This window comes from Epinephelus fuscoguttatus, linkage group LG10 (genome assembly GCF_011397635.1).
Source record: "Epinephelus fuscoguttatus linkage group LG10, E.fuscoguttatus.final_Chr_v1".
NCBI classification, from domain to species: domain Eukaryota; kingdom Metazoa; phylum Chordata; class Actinopteri; order Perciformes; family Serranidae; genus Epinephelus; species Epinephelus fuscoguttatus.
This window is the reverse complement of record NC_064761.1, coordinates 11,966,078-11,983,974: the sequence shown is the minus strand read 5'-3', so window position 1 is coordinate 11,983,974 and position 17,897 is coordinate 11,966,078. Positions and strand designations below refer to the sequence as shown.

The 17,897-nt window shown below is 55.4% G+C and overlaps 2 protein-coding genes across 2 annotated transcripts in view; both read right to left on the bottom strand.

The window, feature by feature from the left end:
- Positions 1-12,203: 12,203 nt before the first annotated feature.
- LOC125896187 (keratin-associated protein 9-7-like) lies at positions 12,204-13,941 on the bottom strand. Its single transcript, XM_049588564.1, has 2 exons — positions 13,784-13,941; positions 12,204-12,417 (listed from the first exon to the last, which is right to left on the bottom strand). Exons 1-2 carry the CDS (start codon positions 13,939-13,941, stop codon positions 12,204-12,206), a joined length of 372 nt encoding a protein of 123 aa, XP_049444521.1.
- Positions 13,942-15,985: 2,044 nt separating this feature from the next.
- The window catches only part of LOC125896186 (bromodomain-containing protein DDB_G0280777-like), a 16,784-nt gene continuing 14,872 nt past the window's right edge, over positions 15,986-17,897 (bottom strand). Inside the window, exon 6 of the mRNA XM_049588563.1 lies at positions 15,986-16,088. Within this exon, the coding sequence (XP_049444520.1) occupies positions 15,986-16,088 (103 nt within the window). The remainder of the gene's footprint in view (positions 16,089-17,897) is intronic.

Below are 17,897 nucleotides of genomic sequence, written 5' to 3'. Positions count from 1 at the left end.
TGCAGTTGTTGGGGCTGCAGTTGTGGGAGCTGCAGTTGTGGGGGCTGCAGTTGTCAGAGCCCTAGTTGTTGGGGCTGCAGTTGTGGGAGCTGCAGTTGTTGGGGCTGCAGTTGTGGGTGCTGCTGTTGTAGAAGCAGCAGTTGTGGGTGCTGCTGTTGTTGGGGCTGCAGTTGTGGGAGCTGCAGTTGTGGGTGCTGCAGTTGTCTGAGCAGAAGTTGTGGGTGCTACAATTGTTGGGGCTGCAGTTGTCGGAGCCCTAGTTGTTGGGGCTGCAGTTGTGGGAGCTGCAGTTGTGGGTGCTGCAGTTGTCTGAGCAGAAGTTGTGGGTGCTACAATTGTTGGGGCTGCAGTTGTCGGAGCCCTAGTTGTTGGGGCTGCAGTTGTGGGAGCTGCAGTTGTGGGTGCTGCAGTTGTCTGAGCAGAAGTTGTGGGTGCTACAATTGTTGGGGCTGCAGTTGCCGGAGCCCTAGTTGTTGGGGCTGCAGTTGTGGGAGCTGCAGTTGTGGGTGCTGCGTTTATCGGAGCAGAAGTTGTGGGTGCTACAGTTGTTGGAGCAGCAGTTGTGTGGGCTGCAGTTGTGGGTGCTGCAGTTGTCAAAGCAGCAGTTGTGGATGCTACAGTTGTTGGGGCTGCAGTTGTTGGGGCTGCAGTTGTGGGTGCTTCAGTTGTCGAGGGTACAGTTGTCGAAGCCGTAGTTGTTGGGACTGCAGTTGTGGGAGCTGCAATTGTGGATGCTGCTGTTGTTGGGGCTGCGGTTGTGGTTGCTGCAGTTGTTGGGGCTGCAGTTGTTGGAGCCCTCGTTGTTGGGGCTGGAGCTGTGGGAGCTGCAGTTGTTGGGGCTGCAGTTGTTGTGGCTGCAGTTGTCAAAGCAGCAGTTGTGGGAGCTGCAGTTCTGGGTGCTGCTGTTGTTGGGGCTGCAGTTGTGGGAGCTGCAGGTGTGGGGGCTGCAGTTGTGGGTGCTTCAGTTGTCGAGGCCACAGTTCTTGGAGCTCTAGTTGTTGGGACTGCAGTTGTGGGACTTGCAGTTGTGGGTGCTGCTGCAGTTGTCGGAGCCCTAGTTGTTGGGGCTGCAGTTGTGGGTGCTGCAGTTGTTGGGGATGCAGTTGTTGGGGCCGTAGTTGTTGGAGCTGCAGTTGTTGAGGCTGCAGTTGTGGTTGCTGCTATTGTTGTGGCTGCAGTTGTTGGAGCTGCAGTTGTGTGGGCTGCAGTTGTGGGTGCTGCTGTTGTAGAAGGAGCAGTTGTGGGTACTGCAGTTGTTGGGGCTGCAGTTGTGGGGGCTGCAGTTGTTGGGGCTGCAGTTGTGGGGGCTGCAGTTGTTGGAGTTGCAGTTGTGGGGGCTGCAGTTGTCGGAGCAGCAGTTGTCGGAGCCCTAGTTGTTGGGACTGCAGTTGTCGGAGCAGCAGTTGTGGGGGCTGTCGTTGTTGGAGTTGCAGTTGTGGGGGCTGCAGTTGTCAGAGCAGCAGTTGTGGGTGTTGCCGTTGTTGGAGCAGCAGTTGTGGGTGCTGCAGTTGTTGTGGCTGCAGTTGTATGAGCCACAGTTGTGGGGGCTGCAGTTGTGGGGGCTGTAGTTGTCGGAGCAGCAGTAGTGGGTGCTGCAGTTGTGGGAGCTGCAGTTGTGGATGCTGCTGTTGTTGGGGCTGCGGTTGTGGTTGCTGCAGTTGTTGGGGCTGCAGTTGTGGGAGCCCTAGTTGTTGGGGCTGCAGTTGTTGGGGCTGCAGTTGTTGGAACCGCAGTGGTGGGAGCTGCAGTTGTGGGTGCTGCTGTTGTTGGGGCTGCAGTTGTCGAAGCAGCAGTTGTGGGAGCTGCAGTTGTGGGTGCTGCTGTTGTTGGGGCTGCAGTTGTGGGAGCTGCAGTCGTGGGTGCTGCAGTTGTCGGAGCAGAAGTTGTAGGTGCTGCAGTTCTTGGAGCAGCAGTTGTGTGGGCTGCAATTGTTGGGGCTGCAGTTGTCAAAGCAGCAGTAGTGGATGCTACAGTTGTTGGGGCTGCAGTTGTTGGGGCTGCAGTTGTGGGTGCTTCAGTTGTCGAGGCTATAGTTGTCGAAGCCCTAGTTGTTGGGACTGCAGTTGTGGGAGCTGCAATTATGGATGCTGCTGTTGTGGGGGCTGCGGTTGTGGTTGCTGCAGTTGTTGGGGCTGCAGTTGTCGGAGCCCTAGTTGTTGGAGCTGCAGCTGTGGGAGCTGCAGTTTTTGGGGCTGCAGTTGTTATGGCTGCAGTTGTCGAAGCAGCAGTTGTGGGAGCTGCAGTTGTGGGTGCTGCTGTTGTTGGGGCTGTAGTTGTGGGAGCTGCAGGTGTGGGGGCTGCAGTTGTGGTTGCTGCTATTGTTGTGGCTGCAGTTGTTGGAGCTGCAGTTGTGTGGGCTGCAGTTGTGGGTGCTGCTGTTATAGAAGCAGCAGTTGTGGGTACTGCAGTTGTGGGGTCTGCAGTTGTGCTCGCTGCAGTTGTGGGTGCTTCAGTTGTTGAGGCAACAGTTGTTGGAGCCCTAGTTGTGGGGGCTGCAGTTGTTGGAGCTGCAGTTGTTGGGGCTGCAGTTGTGGGAACTACAGTTGTGGGGGCTGCAGTTGTTGGGGTTGCAGTCGTGGGTGCTGCAGTTGTGGGTGCTGCAGTTGTTGGGGCTGTAGTTGTTGGGGCTGCAGTTGTTGGAGCTGCAGTTGTGGGTGCTGCTGTTATAGAAGCAGCAGTTGTGGGTACTGCAGTTGTTGGGGCTGCAGTTGTGGGAGCTGCAGTTGTGGGTGCTTCAGTTGTTGAGGCAACAGTTGTTGGAGCCCTAGTTGTAGGGGTTGCAGTTGTTGGAGCTGCAGTTGTTGTGGCTGCAGTTGTATGAGCCACAGTTGTGGGGGCTGCAGTTGTTGGAGCTGCAGTTGTGGGTCCTGCAGTTGTTGGGGCTGCAGTTGTGGGAACTACAGTTGTGGGGGCTGCAGTTGTTGGGGTTGCAGTCGTGGGTGCTGCAGTTGTGGGTGCTGCAGTTGTTGGGGCTGTAGTTGTTGGGGCTGCAGTTGTTGGAGCTGCAGTCGTGGGTGCTGCAGTTGTCGGAGAAGCAGTTGTGGGTGCTACAGTTGTTGGGGCTGGAATTGTTGGAGCTGCCGTTGTGGGAGCTGCAGTTATGGGGGCTACGTTTGTGGGAGCTGCAGTTGTGGGTTCTGTTGTTGTTGGGGCCGCAGTTGTTGGAGCTGCACTTATTGGGGATGCAGTTGTGGGAGCTGCAGTTATGGGGGCTCCAGTTGTGTGAGCTGCAGTTGTGGTTGCTTCTGTTGTTGCGGCTTCTGTTGTTGGAGCGGCAGTTGTCGGGGCAGCAGTTGTGGGAGCTGCAGTTGTTGGGGCTGCAGTTGTGGAGGCAGCAGTTGTGGAGGCAGCAGTTGTTGGGGCTGCAGTTGTTGTTGGAGCTGCAGTCGTGGGGCTGCAGTTGTGGGAGCTGCAGTTGTCGGACCCGCAGTTGTTGGAGCTACAGTTGTTGGGGCTGCAGTTGTTGGAGCAGTGGTGGGAGCTGCAGTTGTGGGGGCTGCAGTTGTTGGAGTTGCAGTTGTGGGTACCGCAGTCATTTGGGCTGCAGTTGTTGGGGCTGCAGTTGTTGGGGCTGTAGTTGTGGGAGCTGCAGGTGTGGGGGCTGCAGTTGTGGGTGCTTCAGTTGTCGAGGCTACAGTTGTTGGAGCCCTAGTTGTTGGGACTGCAGTTGTGGGACTTGCAGTTGTGGGTGCTGCTGTTGTTGGGGCTGCAGTTGTGGTTGCTTCAGTTGTTGGGGCTGCAGTTGTCGGAGCCCTAGTAGTTGGGACTGCAGTTGTGGGTGCTGCAGTTGTGGGTGCTTCAGTTGTCGAGGCTACAGTTGTTGGAGCCCTCGTTGTTGGGACTGCAGTTGTGGGAGCTGCAGTTGTGGGTGCTGCTGTTGTTGGGGCTGTAGTTGTGGTTGCTTCAGTTGTTGGGGCTGCAGTTGTCTGAGCCCTAGTTGTTGGGGCTACAGTTGTGGGTGCTGCAGTTGTTGGGGATGCAGTTGTTGGGGCGGTAGTTGTTGGGGCCGTAGTTGTTGGAGCTGCAGTTGTTGAGGCTGCAGTTGTGGTTGCTGCTATTGTTGTGGCTGCAGTTGTTGGAGCTGCAGTTGTGTGGGCTGCAGTTGTGGGTGCTGCTGTTATAGAAGCAGCAGTTGTGGGTACTGCAGTTGTTGGGGCTGCAGTTGTGGGAGCTGCAGTTGTGGGTGCTTCAGTTGTTGAGGCAACAGTTGTTGGAGCCCTAGTTGTTGGGACTGCAGTTGTTGGAGCTTCAGTTGTTGTGGCTGCAGTTGTGGGTGCTGCAGTTGTGGGTGCTGCAGTTGTTGGAGCTGCCGTTGTGGGTGCTGCCGTTGTTGGAGCAGCAGTTGTTGGAGCAGCAGTTGTGGCGGCTGCAGTTGTTGGAGCTGCAGTTGTGGGTGCTGCAGTTGTTGGAGCTGCAGTTGTTGGTGCTGCAGTTGTTGGAGCTGCAGTCGTGGGTGCTGCAGTTGTCGGAGAAGCAGTTGTGGGTGCTACAGTTGTTGGGGCTGGAATTGTTGGAGCTGCAGTTGTGGGAGCTGCCGTTGTGGGAGCTGCAGTTATGAGGGCTACGTTTGTGGGAGCTGCAGTTGTGGGTTCTGTTGTTGTTGGGGCCGCAGTTGTTGGAGCTGCACTTATTGGGGATGCAGTTGTGGGAGCTGCAGTTATGGGGGCTACAGTTGTTGGGGCGGCAGTTGTTGGAGCTGCAGTTGTGGGTGCTGCAGTTGTTGGGGCTGTAGTTGATGGAGTTGCAGTCGTGGGTGCTGCAGTTGTTGGGGCTGCAGTTGTGTGAGCTGCAGTTGTGGATGCTGCTGTTGTTGGGGCGGCGGTTGTGGTTGCTGCAGTTGTTGGGGCTGCAGTTGTGGTTACTGCTGTTGTTGTGGCTGCAGTTGTTGGAGCTGCAGTTGTGTGGGCTGCAGTTGTGGGTGCTGCTGTTGTCGAAGCAGCAGTTGTGGGTGCTGCTGTTATAGAAGCAGCAGTTGTGGGTACTGCAGTTGTTGGGGCTGCAGTTGTGGGAACTGCAGTTGTGGGTGCTTCAGTTGTTGAGGCAACAGTTGTTGGAGCCCTAGTTGTAGGGGTTGCAGTTGTTGGAGCTGCAGTTGTTGTGGCTGCAGTTGTATGAGCCACAGTTGTGGGGGCTGCAGTTGTTATGGCTGCAGTTGTCGAAGCAGCAGTTGTGGGAGCTGCAGTTGTGGGTGCTGCTGTTGTTGGGGCTGTAGTTGTGGGAGCTGCAGGTGTGGGGGCTGCAGTTGTGGGTGCTTCAGTTGTCGAGGCTACAGTTGTTGGAGCCCTAGTTGTTGGGACTGCAGTTGTGGGACTTTTGTTGGGGCTGCAGTTGTGGTTGCTTCAGTTGTAGGGGCTGCAGTGGTCGGAGCCCTAGTAGTTGTGACTGCAGTTGTGGGGGCTGCAGTTGTGGGTGCTTCAGTTGTCGAGGCTACAGTTGTTGGAGCCCTCGTTGTTGGGACTGCAGTTGTGGGAGCTGCAGTTGTGGGTGCTGCTGTTGTTGGGGCTGTAGTTGTGGTTGCTTCAGTTGTTGGGGCTGCAGTTGTCTGAGCCCTAGTTGTTGGGGCTACAGTTGTGGGTGCTGCAGTTGTTGGGGATGCAGTTGTTGGGGCGGTAGTTGTTGGGGCCGTAGTTGTTGGAGCTGCAGTTGTTGAGGCTGCAGTTGTGGTTGCTGCTATTGTTGTGGCTGCAGTTGTTGGAGCTGCAGTTGTGTGGGCTGCAGTTGTGGGTGCTGCTGTTATAGAAGCAGCAGTTGTGGGTACTGCAGTTGTTGGGGCTGCAGTTGTGGGAGCTGCAGTTGTGGGGGCTTCAGTTGTTGGGGCTTCAGTTGTTGGAGCCCTAGTTGTTGGGGTTGCAGTTGTTGGAGCTGCAGTTGTTGTGGCTGCAGTTGTATGAGCCACAGTTGTGGGGGCTGCAGTTGTTGGAGCTGCAGTTGTTGGGGCTGCAGTTGTGGGAACTACAGTTGTGGGGGCTGCAGTTGTTGGGGTTGCAGTCGTGGGTGCTGCAGTTGTGGGTGCTGCAGTTGTTGGGGCTGTAGTTGTTGGGGCTGCAGTTGTTGGAGCTGCAGTCGTGTGCTGCAGTTGTCGGAGGCAGCAGTTGTGGGTGCTGCAGTTGTTGGGGCTGGGTTGTTGGAGCTGCAGTCGTGGGAGCTGCAGCCGTTGTGGGAGCTGCAGTTATGGGGAGCTCGTTTGTGGGAGCTGCAGTTGTGGGTTCTGTTGTTGTTGGGGCATGTTATTTGGAGCAGCAGTTGTTGGGGCTGCAGTTGTGGGACCTGCAGTTATGGGGGCTACAGTTGTCGGGGCGGCAGTTGTTGGAGCTGCAGTTGTGGGTGCTGCAGTTGTTGGGGCTGTAGTTGATGGAGTTGCAGTCGTGGGTGCTGCAGTTGTTGGGGCTGCAGTTGTGTGAGCTGCAGTTGTGGATGCTGCTGTTGTTGGGGCGGCGGTTGTGGTTGCTGCAGTTGTTGGGGCTGCAGTTGTGGTTACTGCTGTTGTTGTGGCTGCAGTTGTTGGAGCTGCAGTTGTTGGGGCTGCAGTTGTGGGTGCTGCAGTTGTTGGGGCTGTAGTTGTGGGAGCTGCAGTTGTTGGAGCTGCAGTTGTGGGTGCTGCATTTGTTGGGGCTGCAGTTGTGGGTGCTGCAGTTGTGGGTGCTGCTGTTGTTGGGGCTGCAGTTGTGGTTACTGCTGTTGCAGTTGTGGAGCTGCAGTTGTGAGCTGCAGTTGTGGGCTGCAGTTGTGGGTGCTGTTGTTGTGGGAGCTGCAGTTGTTGGGGCTGCAGTTGTGGTTACTGCTGTTGTTGGGGCTGCAGTTGTGGGAGCTGCAGTTGTGGGGGCTGCAGTTGTGGGTGCTTTAGTTGTCGAGGCGACAGTTGTCGGAGCCCTAGTTGTTGGGACTGCAGTTGTGGGAGCTGCAGTTGTTGTGGCAGCAGTTGTATGAGCCGCAGTTGTGGGGGCTGCAGTTGTGGGAGCTGCAGTGTTGGGAGCTGCAGTTGTGGGGGCTGCAGTTGTGGGAGCTGCAGTTATGGGTTCTGCTGTTTTTGGGGCCACAGTTGTTGGAACTGCAGGTGTGGGTGTTGCAGTTGTTGGGGCCGCACTTGTTAGAGTTGAAGTTGTTGGGGCAGCAGTTGTTGGAGCAGCAGTTGTTGGAGCAGCAGTTGTTGGAGCTGCAGTTGTGGGGGCTGCAGTTGTTGGGGCCGCTGTTGATGGAGCTGCAGTTGTTGGGGCTGCAGTTGTCGGGGCCGCAGTTGTTGGAGCTGCTGTGGTGGGGGCTGCAGTTGTTGGAGCCGCAGTTGTCGAAGCTCCAGTTGTGGGTGCTGCAGTTGTGGGGGCTGCAGTTGTTGGAACTGCAGTGGTGGGAGCAGCAGTTGTGGGTGCTGCTGTTGTCGAAGCAGCAGTTGTGGGTGCTGTTGTTGTGGGAGCTGCAGTTGTTGGGGCTGTAGTTGTTGGGGCCGTAGTTGTTGGAGCTGCCGTTGTGGGAGCTGCAGTTGTTGGAGCTGCAGTTGCGTGGGCTGCAGTTGTGGGTGCTGCAGTTGTGGGGGCTGCAGTTGTGGGTGCTTTAGTTGTCGAGGCGACAGTTGTCGGAGCCCTAGTTGTTGGGACTGCAGTTGTGGGAGCTGCAGTTGTTGTGGCAGCAGTTGTATGAGCCGCAGTTGTGGTTACTGCTGTTGTTGTGGCTGCAGTTGTTGGAGCTGCAGTTGTGTGGGCTGCAGTTGTGGGTGCTGCTGTTGTCGAAGCAGCAGTTGTGGGTGCTGTTGTTGTGGGAGCTGCAGTTGTTGGGGCTGCAGTTGTGGTTACTGCTGTTGTTGTGGCTGCAGTTGTTGGAGCTGCAGTTGTGTGGGCTGCAGTTGTGGGTGCTGCTGTTATAGAAGCAGCAGTTGTGGGTACTGCAGTTGTTGGGGCTGCAGTTGTGGGAGCTGCAGTTGTGGGTGCTTCAGTTGTTGAGGCAACAGTTGTTGGAGCCCTAGTTGTAGGGGTTGCAGTTGTTGGAGCTGCAGTTGTTGTGGCTGCAGTTGTATGAGCCACAGTTGTGGGGGCTGCAGTTGTTGGAGCTGCAGTTGTTGGGGCTGCAGTTGTGGGAACTACAGTTGTGGGGGCTGCAGTTGTTGGGGTTGCAGTCGTGGGTGCTGCAGTCGTGGGTGCTGCAGTTGTGGGTGCTGCAGTTGTTGGGGCTGTAGTTGTTGGGGCTGCAGTTGTTGGAGCTGCAGTCGTGGGTGCTGCAGTTGTCGGAGAAGCAGTTGTGGGTGCTACAGTTGTTGGGGCTGGAATTGTTGGAGCTGCAGTCGTGGGAGCTGCCGTTGTGGGAGCTGCAGTTATGGGGGCTACGTTTGTGGGAGCTGCAGTTGTGGGTTCTGTTGTTGTTGGGGCCGCAGTTGTTGGAGCTGCACTTATTGGGGATGCAGTTGTGGGAGCTGCAGTTATGGGGGCTACAGTTGTTGGGGCGGCAGTTGTTGGAGCTGCAGTTGTGGGTGCTGCAGTTGTTGGGGCTGCAGTTGTGGGTGCTGCAGTTGTGGGTGCTGCAGTTGTTGGGGCTGCAGTTGTGTGAGCTGCAGTTGTGGATGCTGCTGTTGTTGGGGCGGCGGTTGTGGTTGCTGCAGTTGTTGGGGTTGCAGTTGTCGGAGCCCTAGTTGTTGGGGCTGCAGTTGTGGGAACTGCAGTTGGTGGGGCTGTAGTTGTTGTGGCTGCAGTTGTCGAAGCAGCAGTTGTGGGTGCTGCTGTTGTTGGGGCTGCAGTTGTGGGAGCTGCAGTTGTGGGGGCTGCAGTTGTGGGTGCTTCAGTGGTCGAGGCTACAGTTGATGGAGCCCTAGTTGTTGGGGCTGCAGTTGTGGGAGCTGCAGTTGTGGGTGCTTCAATTGTCGAGGCTACAGTTGTTGGAGCCCTAGATGTTGGGACTGCAGTTGTGGGAGCTGCAGTTGTGGGTGCTGATGTTGTTGGGGCTGCGGTTGTGGGAGCTGCAGTTGTCAGAGCCCTAGTTGTTGGGGCTGCAGTTGTGGGAGCTGCAGTTGTTGGGGATGCAGTTGTTGGGGCTGCAGTTGTTGGGGCCGTAGTTGTTGGAGCTGCAGTTGCGTGGGCTGCAGTTGTGGGTGCTGCTGTTGTCGAAGCAGCAGTTGTGGGTGCTGCTGTTGTCGAAGCAGCAGTTGTGGGTGCTGTTGTTGTGGGAGCTGCAGTTGTTGGGGCTGCAGTTGTGGGAGCTGCAGTTGTGGGGGCTGCAGTTGTGGGTGCTTTAGTTGTCGAGGCGACAGTTGTCGGAGCCCTAGTTGTTGGGACTGCAGTTGTGGGAGCTGCAGTTGTTATGGCAGCAGTTGTATGAGCCGCAGTTGTGGGGGCTGCAGTTGTGGGTGCTGCAGTTGTTAGAGCTGCAGTTGTGTGGGCTGTGGTTGTGGGAGCTGCAGTTGTGGGTTCTGCTGTTGTTGGGGCCGCAGGTGTTGGAGTTGCACATGCTGGGGCTGCAGTTGTGGGAGCTGCAGTTGTTGGGGCTGTAGTTGTTGGGGCCGTAATTGTTGGACCTGCAGTTGTTGGGGCTGCAGTTGTCGAAGCAGCAGTTGTGGGTGCTGTTGTTGTGGGAGCTGCAGTTGTTGGGGCTGCAGTTGTGGTTACTGCTGTTGTTGTGGCTGCAGTTGTTGGAGCTGCAGTTGTGTGGGCTGCAGTTGTGGGTGCTGCTGTTGTCGAAGCAGCAGTTGTGGGTGCTGTTGTTGTGGGAGCTGCATTTGTGGGGGCTGTAGTTGTGGGCGCTTTAGTTGTGGCTGCAGCTGTTGTGGAGCTGGAGTTGTGGGTGCTGCATTTGTTGGCGCTGCAGTTGTGGGTGCTGCATTTGTTGGGGCTGCAGTTGTGGGTGCTGTTGTTGTGGGAGCTGCAGTTGTTGGGGCTGCAGTTGTGGTTACTGCTGTTGTTGTGGCTGCAGTTGTGTGGGCTGCAGTTGTGGGTGCTGCTGTTGTCGAAGCAGCAGTTGTGGGTGCTGTTGTTGTGGGAGCTGCAGTTGTTGGGGCTGCAGTTGTGGTTACTGCTGTTGTTGTGGCTGCAGTTGTTGGAGCTGCAGTTGTGTGGGCTGCAGTTGTTGGGGCTGCAGTTGTGGTTACTGCTGTTGTTGTGGCTGCAGTTGTTGGAGCTGCAGTTGTGTGGGCTGCAGTTGTGGGTGCTGCTGTTGTCGAAGCAGCAGTTGTGGGTGCTGTTGTTGTGGGAGCTGCAGTTGTTGGGGCTGCAGTTGTGGGAGCTGCAGTTGTTGGGACTGCAGTTGTGGGAGCTGCAGTTGTTGTGGCTGCAGTTGTATGAGCCGCAGTTGTTGGAGCTGCAGTTGTGGGTGCTGCAGGTGTTAGAGCTGCAGTTGTGGGGGCTGCGGTTGTGGGAGCTGCAGTTGTGGGTTCTGCTGTTGTTGGGGCCGCAGGTGTTGGAGTTGCACATGCTGGGGCTGCAGTTGTGGGAGCTGTGGTTGTGGGTGCTGTTGTTGTTGGGGCTGCAGTTGTTGGGGCCGCAGTTGATGGAGCTGCAGTCGTGGGTGCTGCAGCTGTCGGAGCAGCAGTTGTGGGTGCTGCAGTTGTTGGAGCCGCAGTTGTGGGGTCTGCAGTTGTCGGAGCAGCAGTTGTGGGTGTTGCAGTTGTTAGAGCAGCAGTTGTGTCAGCTGCAGTTGTGGGTGCTGCATTTGTCAAAGCCGCAGTTGTGGGTGCTACAGTTATTAGGGCTGTAGTTGTGGGAGCTGCAGTTGTTGGGGCTGCAGTTGTGGGAGCTGCATTTGTGGGGGCTGCAGTTGTGGGTGCTTTAGTTGTCGAGGGGACAGTTGTCGGAGCCATAGTTGTTGGGACTGCAGTTGTGGGAGCTGCAGTTGTTGTGGCTGCAGTTGTATGAGCCGCAGTTGTGGGGGCTGCAGTTGTGGGTGCTGCAGTTGTTAGAGCTGCAGTTGTGTGGGCTGTGGTTGTGGGAGCTGCAGTTGTGGGTTCTGCTGTTGTTGGGGCCACAGTTCTTGGAGCTGCAGGTGTGGGTGCTGCAGTTGTTGGGGCCGCAGTTGTGGGTGCTGTTGTTGTTGGGGCTGCGGTTGTGGTTGCTGCAGTTGTCGGAGCCCTAGTTGTTGGGGCTGCAGTTGTGGGAGCTGCAGTTGTTGGGGCTGTAGTTGTTGGTGCCGTAATTGTTGGAGCTGCAGTTGTTGTGGCTGCAGTTGTTGGAGCTGCAGTTGTGTGGGCTGCAGTTGTGGGTGCTGCTGTTGTCGAAGCAGCAGTTGTGGGTGCTGTTGTTGTGGGAGCTGCAGTTGTTGGGGCTGCAGTTGTGGTTACTGCTGTTGTGGTGGCTGCAGTTGTTGGAGCTGCAGTTGTGTGGGCTGCAGTGGTGGGTGCTGCTGTTGTCGAAGCAGCAGTTGTGGGTGCTGTTGTTGTGGGAGCTGCAGTTGTTGGGGCTGCAGTTGTGGGAGCTGCAGTTGTTGGGACTGCAGTTGTGGAAGCTGTAGTTGTTGTGCCTGCAGTTGCATGAGCCGCAGTTGTGGGGGCTGCACTTGTGGGTGCTGCAGTTGTTAGAGCTGCAGGTGTGGGTTCTGCTGTTGTTGGGGCCGCAGTTCTTGGAGCTGCAGGTGTGGGTGCTGCAGTTGTGGGAGCTGCAGTTGTGGGTGCTGTAGTTGTTGGGGCTGCAGTTGTCGGGGCCACAGTTGATGGAGCTGCAGTCGTGGGTGCTGCAGTTGTCGGAGCAGCAGTTGTGGGTGCTGCAGTTGTTGGAGCTGCAGTTGTGGGGTCTGCAGTTGTCGGAGCAGCAGTTGTGGGTGTTGCAGTTGTCAGAGCAGCAGTTGTGTCACCTGCAGTTGTGGGAGCTGCAGTTGTGTGGGCTGCTGTTGTCGAAGCAGCAGTTGTGGGTGCTGTTGTTGTGGGAGCTGCAGTTGTTGGGGCTGCAGTTGTGGGAGCTGCAGTTGTTGGGACTGCAGTTGTGGGAGCTGTAGTTGTGGGTGCGGCAGTTGTTGGCGCTGCAGTTGTGGGGGCTGCGGTTGTGGGAGCTGCAGTTGTGGGTTCTGCTGTTGTTGGGGCCGCAGTTCTTGGAGCTGCAGGTGCGGGTGCTGCAGTTGTTGGGGCTGCAGTTGTTGTTGCTGCAGTTGTCGGTGCTGTAGTTGTTGGGGCTGCAGTTGTCGGGGCCACAGTTGATGGAGCTGCAGTCGTGGGTGCTGCAGTTGTTGGAGCTGCAGTTGTGGGGTCTGCAGTTGTCGGAGCAGCAGTTGTGGGTGTTGCAGTTGTTAGAGCAGCAGTTGTGTCAGCTGCAGTTGTTGGGACTGCAGTTGTGGGAGCTGTAGTTGTTGTGCCTGCAGTTGCATGAGCCGCAGTTGTGGGGGCTGCACTTGTGGGTGCTGCAGTTGTTAGAGCTGCAGGTGTGGGTTCTGCTGTTGTTGGGGCCGCAGTTCTTGGAGCTGCAGGTGTGGGTGCTGCAGTTGTTGGGGCCGCAGGTGTTGGAGTTGCACATGCTGGGGCTGCAGTTGTGGGAGCTGCAGTTGTGGGTGCTGTAGTTGTTGGGGCTGCAGTTGTCGGGGCCACAGTTGATGGAGCAGCAGTTGTGGGTGCTGCAGTTGTTGGAGCTGCAGTTGTGGGGTCTGCAGTTGTCGGAGCAGCAGTTGTGGGTGTTGCAGTTGTTAGAGCAGCAGTTGTGTCAGCTGCAGTTGTGGGGGCTGCAGTTGTGGGGGCTGCTGTTGTCGAAGCAGCAGTTGTGGGTGCTGTTGTTGTGGGAGCTGCAGTTGTTGGGGCTGCAGTTGTGGTTACTGCTGTTGTTGTGGCTGCAGTTGTTGGAGCTGCAGTTGTGTGGGCTGCAGTTGTGGGTGCTGCTGTTGTCGAAGCAGCAGTTGTGGGTGCTGTTGTTGTGGGAGCTGCAGTTGTTGGGGCTGCAGTTGTGGTTACTGCTGTTGTGGCTGCAGTTGTTGGAGCTGCAGTTGTGTGGGCTGCAGTTGTGGGTGCTGCTGTTGTCGAAGCAGCAGTTGTGGGTGCTGTTGTTGTGGGAGCTGCAGTTGTTGGGGCTGCAGTTGTGGGAGCTGCAGTTGTTGGGACTGCAGTTGTGGGAGCTGTAGTTGTTGTGCCTGCAGTTGCATGAGCCGCAGTTGTGGGGGCTGCACTTGTGGGTGCTGCAGTTGTTAGAGCTGCAGGTGTGGGTTCTGCTGTTGTTGGGGCCGCAGTTCTTGGAGCTGCAGGTGTGGGTGCTGCAGTTGTTGGGGCCGCAGGTGTTGGAGTTGCACATGCTGGGGCTGCAGTTGTGGGAGCTGCAGTTGTTGGATCTGTAGTTGTTGGGGCTGCAGTTGTGGGGCCACAGTTGATGGAGCAGCAGTTGTGGGTGCTGCAGTTGTTGGAGCTGCAGTTGTGGGGTCTGCAGTTGTCGGAGCAGCAGTTGTGGGTGTTGCAGTTGTTAGAGCAGCAGTTGTGTCAGCTGCAGTTGTGGGGGCTGCAGTTGTGGGTGCTGCTGTTGTCGAAGCAGCAGTTGTGGGTGCTGTTGTTGTGGGAGCTGCAGTTGTTGGGGCTGCAGTTGTGGTTACTGCTGTTGTTGGGGCTGCAGTTGTGGGAGCTGCAGTTGTGTGGGCTGCAGTTGTGGGTGCTGCTGTTGTCGAAGCAGCAGTTGTGGGTGCTGTTGTTGTGGGAGCTGCAGTTGTTGGGGCTGCAGTTGTGGTTACTGCTGTTGTGGCTGCAGTTGTTGGAGCTGCAGTTGTGTGGGCTGCAATTGTGGGTGCTGCTGTTGTCGAAGCAGCAGTTGTGGGTGCTGTTGTTGTGGGAGCTGCAGTTGTTGGGGCTGCAGTTGTGGGAGCTGCAGTTGTTGGGACTGCAGTTGTGGGAGCTGCAGTGTGGTTGTTGTGGGACCTGCAGTTGCATGAGCCGCAGTTGTGGGGGCTGCACTTGTGGGTGCTGCAGTTGTTAGAGCTGCAGGTGTGGGTTCTGCTGTTGTTGGGGCCGCAGTTCTTGGAGCTGCAGGTGTGGGTGCTGCAGTTGTTGGGGCCGCAGGTGTTGGAGTTGCACATGCTGGGGCTGCAGTTGTGGGAGCTGCAGTTGTGGGTGCTGTAGTTGTTGGGGCTGCAGTTGTCGGGGCCACAGTTGATGGAGCAGCAGTTGTGGGTGCTGCAGTTGTTGGAGCTGCAGTTGTGGGGTCTGCAGTTGTCGGAGCAGCAGTTGTGGGTGTTGCAGTTGTTAGAGCAGCAGTTGTGTCAGCTGCAGTTGTGGGGGCTGCAGTTGTGGTGCTGCTGTTGTCGAAGCAGCAGTTGTGGGTGCTGTTGTTGTGGGAGCTGCAGTTGTTGGGGCTGCAGTTGTGGTTACTGCTGTTGTTGTGGCTGCAGTTGTTGGAGCTGCAGTTGTGTGGGCTGCAGTTGTGGGTGCTGCTGTTGTCGAAGCAGCAGTTGTGGGTGCTGTTGTTGTGGGAGCTGCAGTTGTTGGGGCTGCAGTTGTGGCTGCTGTTGTGGCTGCAGTTGTTGGAGCTGCAGTTGTGTGGGCTGCAATTGTGGGTGCTGCTGTTGTGAAGCAGCAGTTGTGGGTGCTGTTGTTGTGGGAGCTGCAGTTGTTGGGGCTGCAGTTGTGGGAGCTGCAGTTGTTGGGACTGCAGTTGTGGGAGCTGTAGTTGTTGTGCCTGCAGTTGCATGAGCCGCAGTTGTGGGGGCTGCACTTGTGGGTGCTGCAGTTGTTAGAGCTGCAGTTGTGGGTTTTGCTGTTGTTGGGGCCGCAGTTCTTGGAGCTGCAGGTGTGGGTGCTGCAGTTGTTGGGGCCGCAGGTGTTGGAGTTGCACATGCTGGGGCTGCAGTTGTGGGAGCTGCAGTTGTGGGTGCTGTAGTTGTTGGGGCTGCAGTTGTCGGGGCCACAGTTGATGGAGCTGCAGTCGTGGGTGCTGCAGTTGTCGGAGCAGCAGTTGTGGGTGCTGCAGTTGTTGGAGCCGCAGTTGTGGGGTCTGCAGTTGTCGGTGCAGCAGTTGTGGGTGTTGCAGTTGTTGGAGCAGCCGTTGTGTGGGCAGCAGTTGTGGGTGCTACAGTTAATAGGGCTGTAGTTGTGGGAGCTGCAGTTGTTGGGGCTGCAGTTGTGGGTGCTTCAGTTGTGGATGCTGCTGCTGTTGTTGGGGCTGCGGTTGTCGAAGCAGCAGTTGTGGGGGCTGCAGTTGTGGGAGCTGCAGTTGCGGGGGCTGCAGTTGATGCTGCTTCAGTTGTCGAGGCTACAGTTGTTGGAGCCCTAGTTGTTGGAACAGCAGTTGTGGGTGCTGCTGTTGTTGGGGCCGCAGTTGTGGGTGCTGCAGTTGTCGGAACAGCAGTTGTGGGTGCTGCTGTTGTTGGAACAGCAGTTGTGGGTGCTGTTGTTGTTGGGGCCGCAGTTGTGGGTGCTGCAGTTGTCGGAACAGCAGTTGTGGGTGCTGCAGTTGTTGGGGCTGTAGTTGTTGGAGCAGCAGTTGTGGGTACTGCTGTTGTTGGGGCTGCGGTTGTGGTTGCTGCAGTTGTTGGGGCTGCAGTTGTCGGAGCCCTAGTTGTTGGGGTTGCAGTTGTGGGAGCTGTAGTTGTTGGGGCTGCAGTTGTTGTTGCTGCAGTTGTCGGTGCTGCAGTTGTCGAAGCAGCAGTTGTGGGTGCTGCTGTTGTGGGAGCTGCAGTTGTTGGGGCTGCAGTTGTGGGAGCTGCAGTTGTGGGAGCCGCAGTTGTGGGAACTGTAGTTGTGGGGGCTGCAGTTGTGGGTGCTGCAGTTGTCTGAGCAGCAGTTGTGGGGGCTGCAGTTGTGGGAGCTGCAGTTGGTGGGGCTGCAGTTGTGGGTGCTTCAGTGATCGAGGCTACATTTGTTGGAGACCTAGTTGTTGGGAATGCAGTTGTGGGAGCTGCAGTTGTGGATGCTGCTGTTGTTGGGGCTGCGGTTGTGGTTGCTGCAGTTGTTGGGGCTGCAGTTGTCGGAGCCCTAGTTGTCGGGGCTGCAGTTGTGGGAGCTGCAGTTGTGGGTGCTGCTGTTGCTGGGGCTGCAGTTGTGGGAGCTGCAGTTGTCGAGGGTACAGTTGTCGGAGCCCTAGTTGTTGGGACTGCAGTTGTGGGAGCTGCAGTTGTGGGTGCTTCAGTTGTCGAGGGCACAGTTGTCGGAGCCCTTGTTGTTGGGACTGCAGTTGTGGGAGCTGCAGTTGTGGGTGCTGCTGTTGTTGGGGCTACGGTTGTGGTTGCTGCAGTATGGAGTAATATGAATTAGTTTTAGGAAAACAGTTAAAACAAACACCTCAGTATTACCATATATCTTTTAATGTCGTTTTCATGTTTTATCGTGTTTTTTTTTATTCCTTTTTTATGCTTCTTTCCAAACATCTCAACCATACCTATCATTTCAGCACAATGGTGAGATGGTTGGTCTTTTTGCAGAGGCTGATCAGAGCTTCAGTGTATTATATGTGATTTGTTGTTTTATGCACCTTCAATTTTGCATGAATCATTTTTGGGGTTTTATCATTAATCTGTAGTGTATTAAGATCTACTCTGAAGCTCCACAAAAGTTGCTATATTACTAAGGTTAATGCTGAAGAAACCACCATTGGAGGAACTGTTATTTTTCTCACAACTGCAAAAATGTATGTATTACTCTTTTATTTTTGAGACTCTGTGTGGTCTCGAAGGGGGGAAATATGTAGTGTATTAAGATCTACTCTGAAGCTTTGGAACAGATGACCAGTTAGGGACCCAGGGTCCAGAAGTATATACAGTCAGGTTCAAGAAGGTATTTATGGCCTAGGTCAAGGATTGTCAAAGTCCAGCTAGAATGTCTCTGTCGTCTGTTGTGCTTTGTCTCACATTTCACAAACACCACCAGGTCTATATAATGAGGGTATTTTGGAGCTGTTTTTCAGAGCAGTTCACATTGGCTTTGAACCCTCTCCAAGCATTCTAGATGCTTGATAGATGCTGTACTTCTTGTAATAAACCTTTTCTTTATGCAAGCAAGACAGTGTCATCGGAGTCTCCTTCATCACCTTCACATCATCGCTATTTAATAAACAACAATTCTGGCGTCATGAACTCCGGACGTGTTGTGGCCTGCGGCGTCGCCGACAGCTTCACTGCATCTGCTCCTGCTCCAAGCCGGCAACAACGATGAGCGTTTCACATGATTGAGTGCTGATTCGCTCGTTCAGGCTGTTGTGTGTTTGCTGTTTGGTCACACCGTAATGAATCATTTGTGTGTGCGTGCCATGATGTGTAGGTGTTTGGGGTGTTTCTCCTTCTAAATTTGTTTTTGATTGCGCTGTGTACAGCGCAAAAGGGGGGAATAGCCTGTCTTAGGAAAGACAGAGAATAAACATTAATGTAAGGAGTCTGTCTTAGGAAAGACAGTGAATAAACATTAATGTAAGGAGTCTGTCTTAGGAAATAAGGAAAACAAATAAATCTCCTTCAGGAAATTTATCCCTAGCTCCTAGTGATCAGTCAGGAGGGTAAATATCATAGCAAAAAATGGAGGGAAAAGGACCCAAGAGATGACAGCTCTCATGAAAGTGAGAAGGGAGAGAGTGATGGAGACTCGGAGAGCGAGGGTCCTTTGCTCTCAAGGGGGTTTTCTCCAATGACATCCAGTACCAGAATAGATGAGGACAGACGAAGGGCTTTAAGGGAGGTTGAAAGAAGCATAGAACAATGCCTTTCGTACTGGGATAAATCTACCAGTCCAGAAAGCCGAAGAGCATTGGAAAATCAATTGGAGAAGCTCCAGATACAGAAGAAAGAGTTGCGGGAAAAAGGCCCCCAAACACTGGAGATGAAATATGCACTGCGCTCAAGAAAAGGAAAGGAACCTGAAAAGATGTGTCCAGTGATCATCCGAGGACAGAATTTGGAGTACAAGCCCTGGCGGAGTACAGATATGTCAGATATACTTGAGAAGTTACCTACTCTTCAAGATGGAGCACATCCTTGGATTTCAAAGTTGGAAGAAATTATGGTGGGAATGCAGCCTGCCATAGGGGATATGAAGAGACTTTTGGCCA